The sequence below is a fragment of the Egretta garzetta genome, unplaced genomic scaffold (assembly GCF_000687185.1).
Source record: "Egretta garzetta isolate BGI_Z169 unplaced genomic scaffold, ASM68718v1 scaffold553, whole genome shotgun sequence".
Taxonomy (NCBI): domain Eukaryota; kingdom Metazoa; phylum Chordata; class Aves; order Pelecaniformes; family Ardeidae; genus Egretta; species Egretta garzetta.
In genome coordinates this window covers 2,575,327-2,595,018 of record NW_009259328.1, presented here as the reverse complement: position 1 = coordinate 2,595,018, position 19,692 = coordinate 2,575,327, and the positions used below count along the sequence as shown (strand labels likewise).

The following is a 19,692-nucleotide window of genomic DNA, read 5'->3' as shown; positions in this document are numbered from 1 at the left end:
ATTTGCATGGAAAGACCATTTTTTTCATTCTCTCTTTAATTAAAAAATAGCTGAAATTTATCAGACTTGCCAAGAAACTGTCATTTATAGGTAGAAACTTTACACATTTAAACATTTAGCTCGAAGTGGCACAAGGGAATAAGCATCTGCAAATTGTGTCAAACTAACACAAGACATTCAGCAGGCTTAATTCTAGTGCATATTACAGTCCATTTACTAATAATTTTAAAGAGAGAGCTTAGTTTAGCTATTTGTAATCTGTTGTGTATGAAAGTCAGATTCTTTTCTGTCAAGAAAAACATTTACTGTTCCAGCAGCTCTTGCTTTTCTATATTTATGTATTCTCTTACATATTTAGCTTCCTATAAATGTAATCATCATTCAGCTGGACAGGCTCTACTTTTACTTAGATAAAATCTTAAGTTTGGATCAAATTTGCTCATGAAGAAAAAAGGCAACAGATTTCTTAAAAAAAAAAAATCTCCTATTTTAATAAATGTTAAGGCAAAGATTACTTTCCAATATTGATCTATATTCAGACTGCAGACCAAGCCAAGAGGGCATACCAGCCTTAGTGAAAACATAAGTTGCTTTCTGTGGCAACATGGTATTACTGTCACATGAGGAAATATAAGAAGCAGAACTTAAACGAAGTCCACATCTAAAATTATGTTAATAAAAGCTGCACCATTTGGGAACATCATTAAACTAGAGACAGAGATACCATATTAAAGCTTAGTAGTTCCCACTGGTTCTAACCAAGATTTCACAATCCTGTGGGATATACAAGATCAAAATCAACTTATGTGTGTCTTCCCTACTAGGGAAAAGTAACTAGGTTTAAAGTCTAAATATAAACCCAAGTCCTCAACTGGAGATATGGCATGGCAAGAAGATTTAGACTCCTAATGCAGAAATACATTCTTTCAAAGGCTGTATAACATATTTAAACTTTGCCAAATCTGATAATCCATAATTTTGCAACAACCCTATATTAAAGGAGATATGCTACAGAAAATGGAAGCCCTGCATATGGTTCTGATCTCATGCTCTAAAACTCAGTGGAATAATAGCCACGTGAACCTTTTGTGAACTGAGAGGCCTGAGGATTTCACAGAATATGCAGGTATTCCATTTTCCTCTTGCTGCATGTGGTTTGACTTTTCAGCAGTGCTTACTGTATTTACTGCATATTTATGTAGAAGGATAGTAGCACAGATAATGTTATGGATCTATTTCACTCATTAAAGCAGAAACCTAGAAATTATAATTTTTCTAAAATTTATTGGGTTTTTATTTTATCATTGAATTTGCTCAACGGCTGCATCATACAATCCAGAACATTCCAGCCATAACATTTACAGGTGACTCCAATACATGCAATATCTCCTCCTGTGGATAACTAATCTGATTTTACACACCTAAAACTGGGAGGATTCAAAAACAAACAAAACCAAACATACTGAAAATATGCCTTGTATTTCAAAGCTGTACATATGCAATAGTACTTGACCAAACTCAGTTACCTTTATATAGCTATAGTCTTGATATAGAATAGTATCAGTTACACATAAGAGTTGGCATCTCATTGCAAAATTGACCTCATGTTTACAATTTTATACTAATCACCTTACTGATCTTTCAGTATTGAATTTATTTGCTTTTGCAGTGCCCTACTCTCTACTGTCTGAATATTAAATGTGTTGAGTCTTTAACCTTGAGCCTGAAATGAATGTGAACCAAACTCAAGATACTTGGCTTATATGAAGCCAGGTAAACATTCGAGTATAAGCCCACACACTACCAACCATAATACATCTGTTGATGCTTAACAGGCCTTGTGTATTTTGCCTAGATTGCTGTACTTAGGAGTGAGATTCTGAACTTCATGTTTTTCTTCTGATGGGAAAAATTTGTAGTATCTAAAATTCTATTATTTCTTTTATTTTTCTTGCCTGATGCAGTATAATAAATCTAGCTTTGAAGGTGGGATGAAACTGAAGAGTTTTTTCCATTGCAGCTACAGAGAAGAAAGAAGTGGAAACTTATAGCAATGTCAAAAATGTCCTGAAGTGTTGTCCCCACAGTCTTTTGTTTAAAAGCAGTTCATTTTTTTCCTGTTGTCTCCATTACTGTGAGAAAAGGGAGCTGTATCACACTGTTTGTCTTCCCTTGGCATTGTCAGTATCATAAAGAAATATCATTACATGAACTGTACATAGTTCATAATAAACCAACACTTTCTAGGTTCTATCCATCATGGGTATGTCCCTGCTTTTACATGCTGTACAACCATAACAACATTACATGAAGTTCATCTGCTTTATTTTATCTTCAAAAACGTAATGTGGGCTTTGTTTCAGCAGAGTCCCTAAGCATTTTTACAACAGATCTTACTTCAAATCTTGAATTTAAGCATGTATTAAAAGAATTTGTTGCTGTTGGGCCATGTAACTCCGTGTAAATAATGTTTTTTCAGTTCTTAGCTTAAATATGGTAGTATTATTATACAGAAATTAAAATGCCACCTTTGTATCAAAAAACCCTCTACCTCTGTTTCCACTAACATAATGAAAGAAGCCAGTTTTGTTCCTGCAAGCAATAATTTGACACATTGGGGGATAGACTATGAAAAATATTTTGAACTATATTGTAATGCAGAAATTCTGTCACTGAATGAGGTGTGACACTAAAAAAAAAATGTTTTCTTCTAGATGCCAAGCTAAATATGCAAAATTTAAAGTTGTGGAGGCAGTTTCTCCTTAAGTGAGACATTAATGGAAAACATATCTACATCTCTGAAACTGTAGAGAAATTAAAAAAAAAAAAAAAAAGAAGGTAGTGTCCTACAGCTCCTTAGTGAAAAAAAACCCAAATTTATTAGAAAGCTAACTTTTATGTATTCTCAGCTTTAGGGATTTGCCCAAGTTTGGTCCTTATATTACCATTCCATTTAGAAGATTAACTATTTCAGGTGCCAGCAGACCTGAACTAGTTCTAAGCTAATATTTCCAGTAAAAATTGCTATGTACAAGTAAATGCTATTCTAGTAACATCTAAATGTTCCTGCAAGATTCAAACAGTCCATGCCAAAACTTTGCCACAGATCTTCACACAAAGTGCTACAACTGCTGGTTGATTGTACATTCTGCTATTATATCTTCAGACTGTTGGGTAAACACATCTAAGCAGTTAGTATAGCGTTTGCTTTCAATGGATTGTTAGTTCAGGCAGTCACTGCAGAGCACCAAATTCAGGTCATGGCAGACACATTTTCATAACTGGCTTTCAAATACAACCTAAATCTGTAGTTTTCCCCCAGCTGTGTAAGATGTTAGCCAGCTAGATAGATTGACTAAAAGCTTGGCATTAAATGCAAATTGGATGCCAAATCTTGGTCTTAAATGCAATATAGATGCTTTCCCTACTACAGAACTTGGAGCCTCATAATTTGAAATCAGTTCCTCCCTTGCTAACCCCTAGAGGCTTAAATACAGTTTGTGTGACTAGAAGAAAAGCTTTACTTAAATTGGATTCTCCTGGATCTGTTCAAGTATAATATCAAACTGCAGACCTTTAAGTAAAAATTTACTTTATCTTTATTAAAAAGAGTTCAGCTGGCAAATAGAACCTAAATCTATGCAATAAGAAGTGGAGGTATTCAAGAGAATGAAATTTATCTGTTAATTGGTAAGATATAGGAAACAGCTGCAACTGAATGGGATGACTTATTTTTACTTAGATAGCAGAAATAATAGGTAGCTTTGCAGAAAATGTCAACATATCAGCCCATACTATAAAGTAAACATGTTACAAAAAGTTTCCTGATTTAAAATAGGACAATATAGTAACATGGTTTTAAGATTGCCTTGACAAAACATAGTGGTTTTTTCATTGTTTAGAGAAATCACTTTGCACTTTAAAATACAAGATAGAAAGGCCTAGATAATGAGGGGATTAGTATGTCACCTCTTCTCCATGAGTTCAGATCCTATCTTTAGTAATGCAAATGAATCTCTTATCCCAGTCTGTTTGTTCACTATACAGATCCATCACATAGCACAGCACAACTCAAAAGAGATTCAGCTCTCATAAAACCCTGGTTTATAATTCCAGGTGCTCTGTCAAAGAGGTGTTAGGTACGCTATGATTGTAGCGTGTGAAATCTATTCTTACCGTCCTCCTGTCTTGCACCTCTGCCAACCTCCTAAAATATTCTAGTATCCCAAGATCTGGACAAGCCATTCTGTACCACTGCAATCCTCTTATTTTGAGCATGAGCAGTCACAAGAACTACTTTTTGTATGGTGCCCTGCTGTTACCAAATGCATGTATAAAGACAAGGGAGAGTATTTGGACTGACTGAAGGCCATGTATCTGAAGACGGCATGACTTAGTTCTGCTATTAGGATTTTTGAAAGATGATGAATATCCTAATTTAAAGAACATAAACAAGGACAATGGTCAAAGGGATCAAAATTCAGGTCAGCCTATTTCTCAAATGCGCTGAAGTTCTGTAGAACTTGGACAACTCCAACCACAGGATCAGCTAGATCCCACAGCTGCAACAATATGACCCCATGCCATTACTAAAACGCAGTCTGCCAACTGAAAGAGGAATTAAAGCTTTACAAATTAGTAGTGTATTAGGCCAACAAGTAATGTGCAGCATATTTACATGTAAAAAGATACACATGGCAACCACCAAACCATTTCAAATGTGTGTGGAGAAGCTTTCACAATGCCTGCATGCACCTTTTCTGCCTCTGCCTGTGTTTTGGTCTCCCCTCTAAGAAATGCTAAAAATTCACTCATGGACTACATGGAAGTAGAAGGATAGAACTCGGTCATAAAACATTTGCCAACAGATCACATTTTGCCATTCTGTTTTTTACCCTCCCCCCAACCCCAAAAGTTATGTTTTTTTCAGCAGTAAAGCAGCACAAACCTTCACTTCTTTTCAGAACTGGTAGGTCACTGGGATATAGACAGCATCCCTCCCTTTGCCCACCCACAGAGGACTTAGTGTCCCCACTCTACAATGCTCCTCACTCTGTTCCTCTGATTTCCTACTGGGAAAGCAGGTTGCACTGTCCCCAACAGTCTAATGGGCTGAATCTTGTAGTTTATTTTCACCTGTGTTCTTACTGTCAGGTGGTTAATGGCATTAGATTGACCCTAGCATAAGTCAGCTGACCTGGACTGCATATATGGCATAAATTCTGTCGCTTCCAGCATTTAACTTCACAGTTTTACAATTGAGACACAGAAAATGAAAAAGCTTGCTGTTTAACAATGTAATTCAATTCAACCCAACAATCAATACGTTATTTTGTTACATGTTTTATATACAAATATTAAAAAGTTAAATGGCTAGAACAGTGGGTCTATACTCGAGTGTTTACCTCACATATGCATGAAGGGAAAAATAAAAGTTGGTTCAACAAATACTATGTTCACATTATCCAGGCTTCCAAGTGTAGTTGTTGTGTGCAAGTTATCTCTGTTCATGTGGTAACTGTGATTTTTTTTTTTCCCCTGTGGTAGCATGATTATGCTTAGTACTGTGTCTGCCTGGCTTTTTGTGCCCTTGGCTGCATTCATTTAGATTTTGCTTTAAAACATTGATATTACTTATAGTTTTTACAGTTGGCCCCTGTGTGTCTCTCATAATTACCCATCCAACTGTGTCTGTGTTCTGTGCTTTTCTGTTTGTGAAGTGTGTTATGTGTAATGTTTTTTTAACAATACAAAAGAGACTTTTTTAATTAAAAAAGCCTTCCTACTTACCCACTGCAAAACTATCAACATGCATGGTTTTACATTTGCATTACAATTAACATGGCTTGTCTTTTACTAGGGATGTACCACACGAGTGGACGTTCGCTTTCTTTAACCAGTACTTCCCATCAGTTCTTTGATGGCTTTAAACTTGATTTATTTTAATATTGCAGTTGATACAGATATTCAAAATGCACATAACTGAGCCACTCGTTTATGCATATAACATCCAGAGACTATGGACTTCAGCTGCCTGCACTGCCCTAACCATATGCTACATTTTTCACGAAGTATTCTTTAACACAGTTTTGCCCTTTGAAGGTGCTACCTCTGACACCCCTTTCCTTTTCTCCCCCCCCAGATCCGCGTCGTGAAGGCATTCCGTAGCTCTCTCTATGAAGGTTTAGAAAAACCAGAATCTAGAACCTCTATTCACAACTTTATGACTCATCCTGAATTTAGGATAGAAGATTCCCAGCCCCACATCCCACTCATTGATGACACAGACCTAGAAGAAGACCCAGCTCTCAAGAAAAACTCAAGTCCACCGTCTTCACTGAACAAGAACAACAGTGCTATCGACAGTGGAATAAATCTTACAACTGATACAAGTAAATCAGCTACCTCTTCTAGTCCAGGAAGCCCAATACATAGCCTGGAGACATCACTTTAGCTGAAAAGGTCACTGCAAAAATAAATAAATAAATAAATAGAACAACCCCACAGCAACAGAAATATATAAATATATATTAAAAACATTGCTGGCTGAAAAGCTGTTTGAACTCTTATTCACTCTGAGACAAGTGAATGAATCGTTGATCACAATGGTTTTGGGGAAAGAATGAATGGCTGATTTATATACCCTCCTTGTTCCCTTTCAGAAAAAAAAAAAAAAATCCTCCTGCATGAATGTACTGTACACTTCTGGCCCTTCTTTCTCTCTTTTTGTTTCTTTTTATTTCCTTTTGGTTTTCTTTCTCCTTAAGCAGGAACTGCAGAGGACTTCTTTCTGAGGCTATTTATCCAATTCACTGGTCTGTGAGTTTTTTTGAAATGCTTGTGTGGCATGGACTCAATTGTATAGATTAATTTAAATAACTTTTTTGAAGTTGCAAAGCTTAACTTGCACAGTAGATTTGCACCAGTTGGACAGAGGAACTTAAACATTTATGAGACTATATATAGAGATATATACATATAAGTATATACATAATTATATATATGTATATATCTATCTATATATATATAGTTATATATATAAAGTTTCTTTGTTGGCATGTTGCCTTGTTTCTGCTCAAATTGCTCTGACTATTTTAACTTATTTATGTCCTAAAAAAAGAATGTAATTTGTTTACAAACCTGTAGATAATATCCTTAACTATTTGTAGGGTTAAGAAAGCACTTCCTGCCGAAGTAGTATAAAAATGGCTCAGCTCAGCTCACTGAAAACGTCTGTAATATTGAACCCTGGATATTTTAGTACAACAGTGTTCTGATTTCTGCCTGATTTTTTTTTTTTTGTTAAATAATGTAGATACTGCTAGTAAATAACAAAAGAAGCCAAAATATAACACATTGGATGTAGCATTGTGATCCTATATACAGGGAGGTAAAACAGGCTTCCTTTGTTTCAAATAAATATCAAAATGATCAGGTTCTCTCTTTTTTTTTTCCCTCTGATAATCTGCTTGAATTTGTTTTGGTGCAACGTACAATATTGGAGGCTATTTCATTCTTTAAACATATGGCAATGGCTTCCAAAAATATTTTTAGAGAGATATTATATGAAACTGAGTTGAGTTTATAAATATAATTTAAAGTAACTTATATTTGGTTTGTCTATATGGAGATAAAACTAATGTTAAAATATTGTGATATATTGTGTTAATCCTTTTCAGTTAGTAATTTAGGCATTTATTTCCTTGCAAAATATGGGCTGTTGACAATTTGGATGAAAATGACTGTAGGTTGTTGCTTTGTTTTGATTTTTTTTTTAAAGCAAAATATAATTTCTGCACTATTAGGTCTGAATGCAACTTTATTAATCGTATATTGAGATGTGCTTTGTGTGTTTTTTTTTTTAACCAAGCTTGTCTTCCTGTAGTCACAAGGTATACTGTAACACAGTAACACATCATTTTACCTTGCACTTTCTACGAAGAAAGCTATTTTGAAAACCTGCAGTATGGAGGGTTAAAAATATTTTTCAAGATGGTAACAGCCCTGATAATTTAAAATTTACGAGCTTATATAATTGCTATGTCAACCACTTGAATGCTAAGCACTTTGTGGATCACAGATTTTTCATAAATAATTTTTGTATTTACTATAAAGTTTGCTTGGAGACTTTTCAGCATATGATCTTTTCCATAATTGTACAGTGCAAAAGACATTTTGAATTACACAATTGATTATGCCAGATGTGTTGAAAAACACTCTCAAACTAGCTTGATAAATAGATTTGTTAAGGCATTACTGGTTGTCTTAAAGTTTGCTCATAAAGTGGTGCATCTCTGCAGTCACAAGAACTAAACCAAGCCAGAACTCTCCAAAACAAGATTAGACTCATGGCCAAACTGCAGACTGAATGGGCTAAAATGTTTTCAGGGTGCATCAAGACTATTCAGCCAGGTAAAGCTCTAATCAGCTTGAATTGCCAGCTTCCGGACTTTTGTGTAGAAGCTTCAAAGTTTTTGGCTCAAAAACACTTAGTTTGCTATCTATCTGATCCAAACTTTTCACTGAACAACAAGAACAGGTCGCTGAAGGCACATACAACTTCCTTTTCAACAGATAGTGTGACCCATTTCTTAACAGTAAAAAGCTAGCATGAAAACATAATTATTTTAGATAATTCCTAGAAACAAAGTGATTGAAACTCAGTCAGGATTGTTCTTTGCTTTGTAAATATGGTGATTAACCTTTGTATAACATGTATTGGGTTTCTATGGCCTATTTGGGATACCATATTCAGAAGAAAAAAAAAAGTGTTATCTATTTACAGGGAAGCCTCCAGCTTTGGACTTGACAGAAGCTATTAATACTGGAACAATTTATTTTCAGCATCTTAACACTGACTGTTTGCCTTTTTCTTTCCAAACACTCTTCATAGTTTTTTCTTGGTTTCTTTTTTTTTTTTCAATTTTCCTGTAGAAGTACCCCTCCCTAAGGTACCATTTGCAGACTTGAAAACTGTTAAGAAAATGAACACTTCATTCTGTGTATATATAGTAAAACATATATAAACTGAGATGCATAGAACACTTGGGCTTTTGTGAGCAGAGACTGTGCTTTATGTATATGATAAATGATAGACTTTTTTTTTTTTAAAGCAGAATAGCTATGACCTTTCAACTACAAGTCGTGCATCACAATTCCTTTCTTTTATTGCTTGACCTCTCTGTGATGGGAACAATGGATCAAACCCCAAAATGATCAGTTTGTTAAAATTCCCTGCAATATATAAATGCTCGCTCTCTACGTACTGTACTTAGCAGCATGAGATTTGTGGACAACAATACAGTGGTACATTGGCAATCCATCCCACTAGGGGTTATTACTATATGTTCATTCATCTGTTTTTATGAATTTTTTTATCTAGACAATAATTGTAAATAAAGAACTTACTCTGTCTGTTCATTTAATACTATGCAAAAGGTTATGCTTTCTATTGTTATTCTTATTCCTACAGTGTGATGCTGGAATGTTTGTGGTTTCAAAAAAAAAAAAAAGACAAAAGTAAGTAAAATATGTGATGTAAATTATTTTATAGTTTGAAACAAAATGATAAAGTTTTACTCTTGCTGCTTTCTGTCTAATAGATCTCTTGGCAGGAGCACAAGTGGAAAATTTAAAGAAATAAATTCACAAAGCAGCATGAACAATAACGGTCTGAATGTAACAGCTTGCTTTATTTTCACCTGAAGTAGCTCTGGATTCCCACTGAGATATTTTAATGTAAAGGTGTATGTAAATCTTACGGATTGGCAGTAAGAAGCCTGCTCATCAGTCAGTGGTTACACTTCCATTACACTGAGGCAAAGAGTCAGCCCAGAGTGCTTTTAACTCCTGTCTGACTATGGGTCCGTGTAATGCCTAGAAAGGTGACTTGTTCCACGCTGTGGTGGTGCACGGTAGTGGGAACAGCTGATGTGAATACTGCAGTGAAGTCGGCTGAAATTACTAAGTACAGAATAAGTAAAACAGAGGAAGGCCCTGTGAATTTGCATGTGAAACAGTTTAATTTTTGTCCTAAGACTAACAGACATAGAAGTCTGTTTTCCTATCACTTTGGCCCTTATGACATATTCCTCCATTTATATGTATTTTTTCATTTCTTTTCCCCTCTGTCACAATCCAAAAAAATTATCTTTGAAACTGTCTAGAATTGGGGAGTTCAGTCCAGGACTCACATCCTGCCACTTAAGACCTTAAAAACTGTGCATATGCAATGCCAGGGAAAAAATAGGGAATTCCCATTCTGGTGCTGAGACCTTCAGCCCTTCTTTTTTTTTTTTCAGCTTAGACTAATGCAGTTGTTCCATAAACTGCAATGGAACCTGTCATCATACAGTATTATTGCATTAGCAACAGCGAGGTTTAGAAGTCAGCCAGACAAACACTGGGTTGAACTTCTCACACAAGGTGTGATGTGAGTAACTGTCATATAATCTCATTTTTAAAGGTGAAATGCTTCAAATTACAGATTTACCTGTCTTCTCACCTAGAGTTCAAGCTTTTACCCACAAATTCTGTATGACAAGAATTACTTGCGAGCCAGAACTACAGTGAAATAGCACTACACTGGGAGAAAAATTACCAATAAATAACAGTGTATTCAACACAGTAAATTCAACAAAAACCCACATAAAGAGTGCTATTTAGACAGCAGATTTCTGGGATTAATTCAACTTTACAACTAGTTTGGAATTAAACTGTTTTCTGCTTTGATTTTGTGAGCTCAATCTAGATAACTGAAAATACCGTTCTTTTAATTCTCCGTCGCTCATTTACCTCCTTCAGACACACAAAACTTTATTTACAGCCTTAGTCCAAGTGCTTTTGACAAGTCTCTTCATCCCTGCAAAAAATTATGCATGTGTTGAGGTGTTAGTAAGAAAGTGGACTGGGATTGTTCAGTGTGTTTTAAGCACTGAGTGTATGTTAAGCTTCTGTCAGCTTCAAAGATCGATTTTATGAGTTGCACCTTTTCAAGCGTGTTTGTGAAATACTTTCTTAGCACTGCATGGATGTGAGTTGTACCGGAAGAATAACAGGGACGAAATTCCCTACTACATTGACTTCCTGTTCTATGCATCAAATCCAAGGTTCAGCAAGGCACATGGTGTTTGACATTATTAGCCCATCACTGTGAACTAAGACTGATATCCTGATTCAAAATAAGAACTCCAGGTTTTATTCTTGCTATTCTTCTTTTAGCCTTACTAAATATACTGCTAAGAAGACAACAAAGGTGGTCATGCATGCCTAGATAGAAAAATTGGGTGCTGATCATGTATGCTGATACCACACTAAATGCCACTGTATGTATTTGTCATGAGATGCTCTACTGGTATGGAATGGGGGAAATGGTTCATAAATAGTGGATGAAGGAGAGGCAAAAAGAGAAAAGCAGAAAGGGGAACAAAATGGAGGTACATATATAGTTCACTATATACTGAAATTAAGTAAATCTCTAATTGCTTATTGTTTGCTTGATCTAGGCACTGAATTCTAATACCAGAATAATATTCTCTGTCTACCAGCCTTTTCCAACAAAAGTCCAAATTCATGAATAGGCTGAGGTTCCCAAAGTGAGGCCTCGATGTCTAGCTGGAAAACACTGATTTATAGAACTCTTGCTCAGCTGTTACCCCAAACCTGATGTCTGTCTAACCAGAAGATTGACCAGAAGTAGATGATCTCCAGCATCCCCTTCCAACTTAATTTTTTCTATTATTCTGTGATACAGAAATAAATGTCACAATTTGTCATTGGTTTACTTCAGTGTAGTAGTGCGTTACTCACACAGTCTGTGAGAGGACCAGTGTTCAACACTTCAAACTTCCTGTTGGTATTACAGTATTACTATTGTTGCTTTTGAGGAACCACAAAAAAGTAAGCAATATCCATTTCCTATTTATGTTTGCATTCCTGAAACAGTGTGAGACATTGACATAATAAAATATGATCATAAAAAGTACATAATAAAATGTATTCATGGCTCAGATCAGGTCTAGGGTCCACATGTAAATTGCCCTGAGTTATAAAGTACAAATCCATATTTCTGATTTTATCAGTACACGAAATCCTTTTAGGTAATGCTCAGTTTTGTTCACCAACACATTGATATAAGAGGTACTGAACAAAGCAGAGAAGTATCTGATTTTATTTTTCTTTTTACAAATGGGTATTAACAGGTATATTATGATCTAACCTGGTGGAAGCTGAAGAGGAATTATTAAACTTATTTATTAAACAAGGCAGACTGTTGAAAAAACACAAATCAAAGAAAATACTTACAACTCATTTTCTGCCCATATGTTCAAATAAACTTTGATTATCTGTGTATCTGGGAGACTGTATTTGCCGGCTAACAACTGAAGTGTTAAATTCCTAGTAAGGGAATGTACTTCTCCACTTATACTGCCTGTGATGGATTTGTTCACTTCTCAGGCAAATTATAAAGTATCTCCCTCTACCCCTTGTGTGCGTGCATTTAAGAATCATTAGGAGTTGAGCTGGTATAAGCAGGGTTGGTGCATAGCCAATGAAATTACTTTAGTATTTACAAGGTAGTCTATGATTATGAAAAATAGAAAACCATCTACCTTTTGTGATAAAACTTTATAGAACATTTGTGTCATCTGTTTAAGATGACCGTATAGGTATTTGTAGAGCCTCCTGGTACTTTTGTCAGTGGGTTATTTAAAATTCTTTCAGATTCAAATTTTGTGACAGGCATTTTAAATTATTCCCTAGAAAAATTAAAGAAAAAAAAATTTCACATCACTATTTGATGGCAAATCACATGAATAAGTTACCAATACTTTCTCATCAAAGCATGTCAACTAGGAGAGATTTCTTATGCTTACTTTGCATATGTATAATTCATTATAATTGTTAATTTCACCCATGGTTGGAACTCTTTTATAAAAGACAAAGATTACAGGAGCTATAGAACACAGCTACCTGTAATTGTGTACATAAATAGCACTTCACATTTGGGAAGTAACTGAATCAAATAGAATATTTTCTGTCACAAACGAACATGCAAAATTTCTAACACTATTACATAGCTGCCTATGATAAAGCTCCTGTTCCACAAAAAAAGCATCATGCACTCTCCTACATGCTAGCACTAGTGTTTATGTAGTTACATGGTCTGGAACAGACTGCTTATCTACTTTTTTTTATTGTTGCTGGATAATTTTAGTTGCTTTCTAGCCAGTTTCATGACTGGTCTCACCATATGATTTGATGGGGGCTAGTGCTGGGGCAGAGAAGCAGCAGAGACTGATCAGAGAATCAAGCCACAATTATTCCAGAATAAAATGACTGTTCTACCAAGCTTACAACAAAGGGAATTGAACAGATGCTTCTAGAGCTCCCCATCCCCCAAAGACACAGCATTTGGTGCTTTTGGCTATCTTTCTGTCTTACCACTAAGGTACCAAGCCAACCATAGAGAATTACAGTTTCAGAATCAAAAATGCAGAGTCGCTAGCATCTGCTCAGTGGCTGCTGTAAAGCAAGATGATTTTCTGCCAGACAGATGCTTGCATCTGACAAAATACCATCATGCTTCACATTAGCTGATACTCATGCTGGAAGTACGAGCATAGGTGGGGAGACTGGCCTTTTTACAGAGCCATAGGATGTACAACATCGGCTGTATCTAGGGAAGCGATTTCTGATTACCTTTTTGGTGGAGTTTAATCTAGTATCGAGAATTGGTTCGTTTTATTATCCTCTTTTCTCCACTTGTGAGGCATTTTGATATTTTCAGTATTTTTCTATTACATTTTCTGTGCTACTACCTATAAGCCTGAGGTGATAAAAATGGTCTTAGTGAAATATGCCTGTTTACTTATTTCCTTGTATTAATGTCAATAGCCTCCTATATCCCATGACTCCTGGATATAAATTCTATTTTCACTGTATGAGAAAACACAGAGAAAAAAACCACATTGGTTCAATATGCTGTAGGGACAATTAAGTTGCCTTTCTTTTAATTTTCGTGTTTAAGGATAGAAGCACTATCTAGTAATGACAAGGCATTTTGTCTCCTCAGTGCTCCTGCCCATCTGATGCTGCCAGTACATTTTGTTCTTGAAAACTCGAAGGCTGATCTATGATATCCCACTGGCAGAGCATTGTTATGCTAATAGTGAGCTAATGCAGCAGAGTGGAAAGCTGCCATCCCTCCAAACACCAGACATTAAAAATAATGGCTTATACAACTCTTCTGATGCAACTTTGAATTACCTCACATCAGAGGAAGACTTTGCTGTCAAGTTATAGCCAATAAAATGTTTGCTTAAGATTTCCGTTCTTTATCAATGGAAAACGCCAGCAGTCTTGCAATACTTAAGTCTTCATTTGTATTCTTGAATCCTGAAATGGGATGAAACTGTAGTTACAGTTTGAGATTCCTTTGCTCTGTAGTTCATGTAATGCACATGCTACATTGTACAAAACACATCTTTATAAAAAAATTCAAAAGAAACTTTCTCCAGGTTCCTCAGCAATCTGAGATTTGGTGGGAAACTCATACAGTAGTTAAACTTCGTACTGAATGACCCCTCCTTATATATTAGTCCACAAAACATCATTCCAAAAATGTTATCAAAGTAGAAAAAAATTGAGCCTGGTTTTAGAAAATAGCAGCTAGTCATTGAATTAACCCTGGGCTCACAAGACACCTACTTTTGATGTTAAGACTTTGCTGGCATTATCACAAAGGAGAGAAGAAATCCTGATTTTACCGTGGTAGCAGCTTTAACAAAATACTGTGTTTGTTCCTGAGGCTTCAACTAGATGGTGTCAGAATGGCAGAAAAATCAGTATAGCTCTCTGTGTGAAAATATCACACAAAGAACACTGAGAAAATTTCTATGAAGATAATTTCAATAAATAGTTACAAAACTCCTATAATAATATGCAAGTTTGCACAAAAAAAAGCTCTGTATGCTTTATCAGAAAATTAATTTTCTTTAGAAGATAGGTCTCTCTCCCTTTTTTGTTTCTGAGAAGTCTTTTTAAATAACATCTTCACATAGTTTATAATTTCAAAGACTGCTTTCAAGCCCTCATACTGAACTAAGAATGAAACTACTGCACTCATCCTCCCTTACAAAACATACAGTTTTACTATGGTTATTAAGCTTGCACAATTGAAAAGCAAAAGCTAAAGCTCAAACACTGATCAACATAATTTCAACAGAGGAAAAAAAGGTTTCCTTTTTTTTAAAGAAAAATGTAGCTAACACCTATTAGAAACTTTTTCAAGACTTAAGTGGCTGAAGCTCAATTACAGGCTAAGCCAAAAGGTGTTTGAAATCTTGTGATGAGAGGGAGAGCTGGCATTTGCAAACCACCAAAAGCAGCAGGTGCAAAAAGGAAATCTGAAGTCCTCTTCTGCTGAAGTACTAGGTATAATGTTGCTAACAGTCACATGTATCTAAGTAATTATTAAAATGAAACCTTGGCGCTGTATTATTTCTACTACTAACTATCATACATTTATTTAATTTGCAGATATAATGAGCATCAAAACCCTGTTGGTCACCTTGAATAGATGTAGTAGTTGCAGGTGTGTTAGCTACTCACGATGTTGATGTAATTAGCAAGCAAGCACATAAACAGAGGAGTATACTTCATAGGGAAGCAGGAGAGAAAAATTTTGTTGTGTGATGGTGTTAATGAACTGCATCTTGAATAGCTATGCACTGGTTTGCTGATATGGTAAACTTATGAGTTGAGAATGTGGTAAAGGAGGTTGTACACCATTTTATTTCTTGGAAAGGCTCAGTGGAGTAATTTACTTCTGTTCAAGTATTATGTCCTTTGAGATTATTTTGACTTGGGTGCTTCCCCCTGTCCTACTCCAGCTTTGATTTATAGTCTATCATATTCTGGCTTTTTTTTTTTTTTGTCTCTTATTCTGCTGCTTGTCATTAGGGACTCTCAAAAACTTCCTTATAAGATTTGGGCTTTTATGGGTCAGGATACCGCAGCAAAGCTCCACTAAGGAAATACTGCTTTTGTTGTCTTATCCAAAAATCATTATTAGCATTGGTGGCAATGAGGAGCATTTACAACCTGTTAGTCCAGAGAGACAAAAATTATTTTACTTCTTTGGAATATGATTTAATTTCTTGTCATTGCTTCTCAATTCTCTTCTAATTTGTTATGTTTTGAAATTGCACTTGGAAATCTATAACTGAAGTAATTTCTACAGATAGTGAAAAATTACAGTGTTCCACATTCTCTAGCTTTTAGTATCTCACAGCTACTATTGCTCTTTTTTTCACACTTCAGCTGATAGACCACAGATATCTTACTTATTTCAGTAGCCATATTTTCTCTGCTGTGAGTTCACCCAAGCATAAGATTTCTCTAGTACTATCAGTGGCTATTGGTGCTTTTTGTATGTTGATAGACAGAAGGCCAATTAAGGGGGCAGGAGAACTATGGGTTTGTACATTAATTTTGTAGCTTTTTGCTTTTTAGGATATCTTCACTTATGTGGAAGCACGGCGTATCTCCGTATGAGAAGCCATGTTCTGTGATTTAAACCAATCCTTGATTATAAGCAAGGCATAAATTTATGTTGTGATGTATTGCTGTCTAAATAGAGAGGCAGAATTAAGATAAGAATTGCTTACACTGGAAATCAATTGGATTTTAACGATCCTTCTAATCAATCTTAAACTTCATTAAAAACCTAAGCTCCACCAGATTCTCTTTTTACTCATTCTTGTGCTTAATCTTAATTTGCCTTTCTCAGTAAATGACAATGTAAGCAGTAATATGTTTAGTAGTGATGTTAAATATTTTAAAATCTGTTCAATACACTAATGTATTGGTTTAGCTTTAAGGGATTTTTTTTGGGGGGGTGGGGTTTTTTCAGAAACTCATATTACATAGTGGATCTCTGTTTCCCTTTGCAGAGCTCATTTTCAATTTTAGTCTATCAAGTCATTATTTCTTGGAGTAACTTCTGTGTTAGATTTTTCAGCCTATTACTCAGATTTTAGTAAAATTAAGAAAGATTACAACTCATTTTCATATTCTTCTTGTGGCATTAAAGGTGGAGGTAACACTATAGCAACGCAGTGAATTGTTGCCACAAGATTAATATGTTTTGGCTTCAGACATAGGGAAATGGTAGGAACAGGCCTCTGAATAAAAAATAGCTAATTTCTAGTCAGAGTACACAGATGTGCTTTTTGATATGGAAAGCTGAAAAATAAATAGTAGTGTTACATTTCCAAAAACGATGGTGATCTGTTCTTGTCCCTACAATCTCTGACAAACCCTCAGAGGTTTGTGATTGGAAAAACTGATACTCTACATGTACAGTGTCACACAAAGGCTTGTAAACCTGTCAGATGTGTACAATATCCATTAACCTTCATAACACATCTATATAGAGAATAAGTTGCCACAGAGAGATGACAGAATTGGCCAGACATTTGCCAGAATATGAATCGGAACACGAAGTTTTAGAAGCTTGTTCTCTCAAGATTTGGATTGCATTAGTTTCTAATGTTATAGAAAGGCTGTGCTTTGTATTTGAGAGTCACAGGAGAAAAACTTTTATGTTGCATTGGAAGAACAATGCCTGAGGAATGTAATTTTTAAAATTGTGAACTGCTTTTATATAGCACAGTATAACACAGCCCAAATGCTCCAGGATCTAGGGACTATGGTACTGCATGTCATAATAACTGTAATAATTCCCCGTGCTCAGTTTTCATGATTCCAGTGCAATCCTCTGATCTGGCACCAATGGGGGGAGAGGGCGTTTTCCACGATGTTAATGGTCCATGCGATAAGAAATGTGCTTTCTCCAATTGAGTTGAAAATACAGCCGATGCAACCCAGATTTGAAGAGCGTGTTATGAATAACAATACAGGGCAGAAGTGCAAAATCAGTAGAGCTCAAATCCTCCACAGGTCCTACAGCCCTCAGTGCACAATACTGCTGTCACCAAAGTGTAAATATTTCTGTCTATTCCTCTATGGGTTTAATGAATACCCTGCACATAACAGTAACTTCTACCACATCAGCACTTTTGTATGGAGACTGAGTAATTTACAAATTACCTAAACTTAATCTTCAAAATTAATTATTTCTTTAGAATAAAAATTGTGTTCATTCACCCATTCTGGATGCCCTCAGTATAGATTAAAACATAGCTATAAAAGGCATATGACATTAGACCTGAATCTCATTCATGTCATTTTGTGCAGCCTACCACAACCATGAAAATAGCAGATTATCACTTGAAACACTATCTTCAAGCTTCAATAATTCTCAGAAAATTGCTGAACTTTGAAGCAGTCCCTTGTATGTTAAGTTGCTCTGATCAAAAGGAAGAATAGTTTCTATGAATTGCTTTTTCTGATAAGTCTTTATCTTTTTTTTTTTGCTTGTTTTTTGTTGTTGTTTTGGGTTGTTTGGGTTTTTTTTTTTAAATGCTGTGGGTGGTATTTTGGTTTTGGCAGCTGGTTTATCAAAATAAGTATTAGACCATTAGATTATGCACCTCTTCAGGAGTTTGGGGATTGGTGTGTTTATTTTGAAACCCCCAAACAAGTCATGCTCAACAGCAATGCAGATGGTGATATGAATGTCTTTGAATTTTTTTTCTTTTTTGGGATTCTTCTTTTCCATTTGACCTAAATATGGCTGCAGAAAAGGTTTCAAGAGAGTTTCAAGGTCAACAATGTTCCAAGGCTTTGTCAAAATTTTGTCAGAACTTGAATCTGTCCTTACAATAGCAGAAATGTTTGTGGGGAAAATGGAAACATAATGCTATAGACTCTGTAAAGTACACTTCCTTGACCACAGAAATGGATTAAACGATAATTCTAGCTGGCTCAATGACTGGTAAGCAGATCATCCAATTTCTAGAACAGTAATGGGGAACATAATGGTGTGCTGCTACTGAAGGGAACTGGACAGAAAGAATCCTTCCTATTGTAAAATAGAACTTGGATACTCTTTTATTGTCTTAGTGAAAGCCCATCTGTCAGAGATTTAGGAGGTTAAGATTTAGGGGATAGGCTTTAGGGGTCTACCTTTTCCTTATGCCTTGGATCAATGAAATACATAGAAATGTTTTGACTGAGATAAGAAAATATGAGACCAGACAAAAAAAAAGTTAGATATTACTTCTACCTGCCCCCAGCTCCCATTAGAAATTGCTAGGTTGTCTTAAATGTGATTGTAATATGATAATGACTTAAAACTGTTAAGATCTAATTTGGGGGGGGTCAGTGTTAAAATTCAAGTGAGAGTTATAGACAATCAAAATAATCAGGTTGGTTTTTACTATGTAACTGTAATAAATGCAAGGAAAGGTGTCTAGCAAACTAACTGTAGAAATTCCCTTTGGAAAGGAACTGTTCTTCTGTAAAAATTATCTAGGGATAGAGATTCTAATAGCAGCAATGATACTTAAGGAAGTAACTGAAATCTGGTTTGAGAGTCAACATCTCAGGTCATCCTTAACTACCAAAACTTTCATGGCTCTGAAGGAAGGAGAGACTTATGGTTGCTGAGTCTCTCCGACAAGCTGGAACAATGAGACAGGGAACCGAGGTCACACTCTGCATCAGTGAATGTGGTAAATGTTGGTATACAAAAAAAATATGAAAGGACAAGAAGAAGGGTCTGTT

The 19,692-nt window shown here is 35.5% G+C and overlaps 1 protein-coding gene across 1 annotated transcript in view; it reads left to right on the top strand.

Annotated features, from left to right (window-relative positions):
* ATP2B2 (ATPase plasma membrane Ca2+ transporting 2) overlaps positions 1 to 6,454 on the top strand; it is a 192,912-nt gene extending 186,458 nt beyond the window's left edge. The window contains 1 exon segment of the mRNA XM_035892214.1: positions 6,143 to 6,454. Within this exon segment, the coding sequence (XP_035748107.1) occupies positions 6,143 to 6,454 (312 nt within the window).
* Positions 6,455 to 19,692: the final 13,238 nt, after the last annotated feature.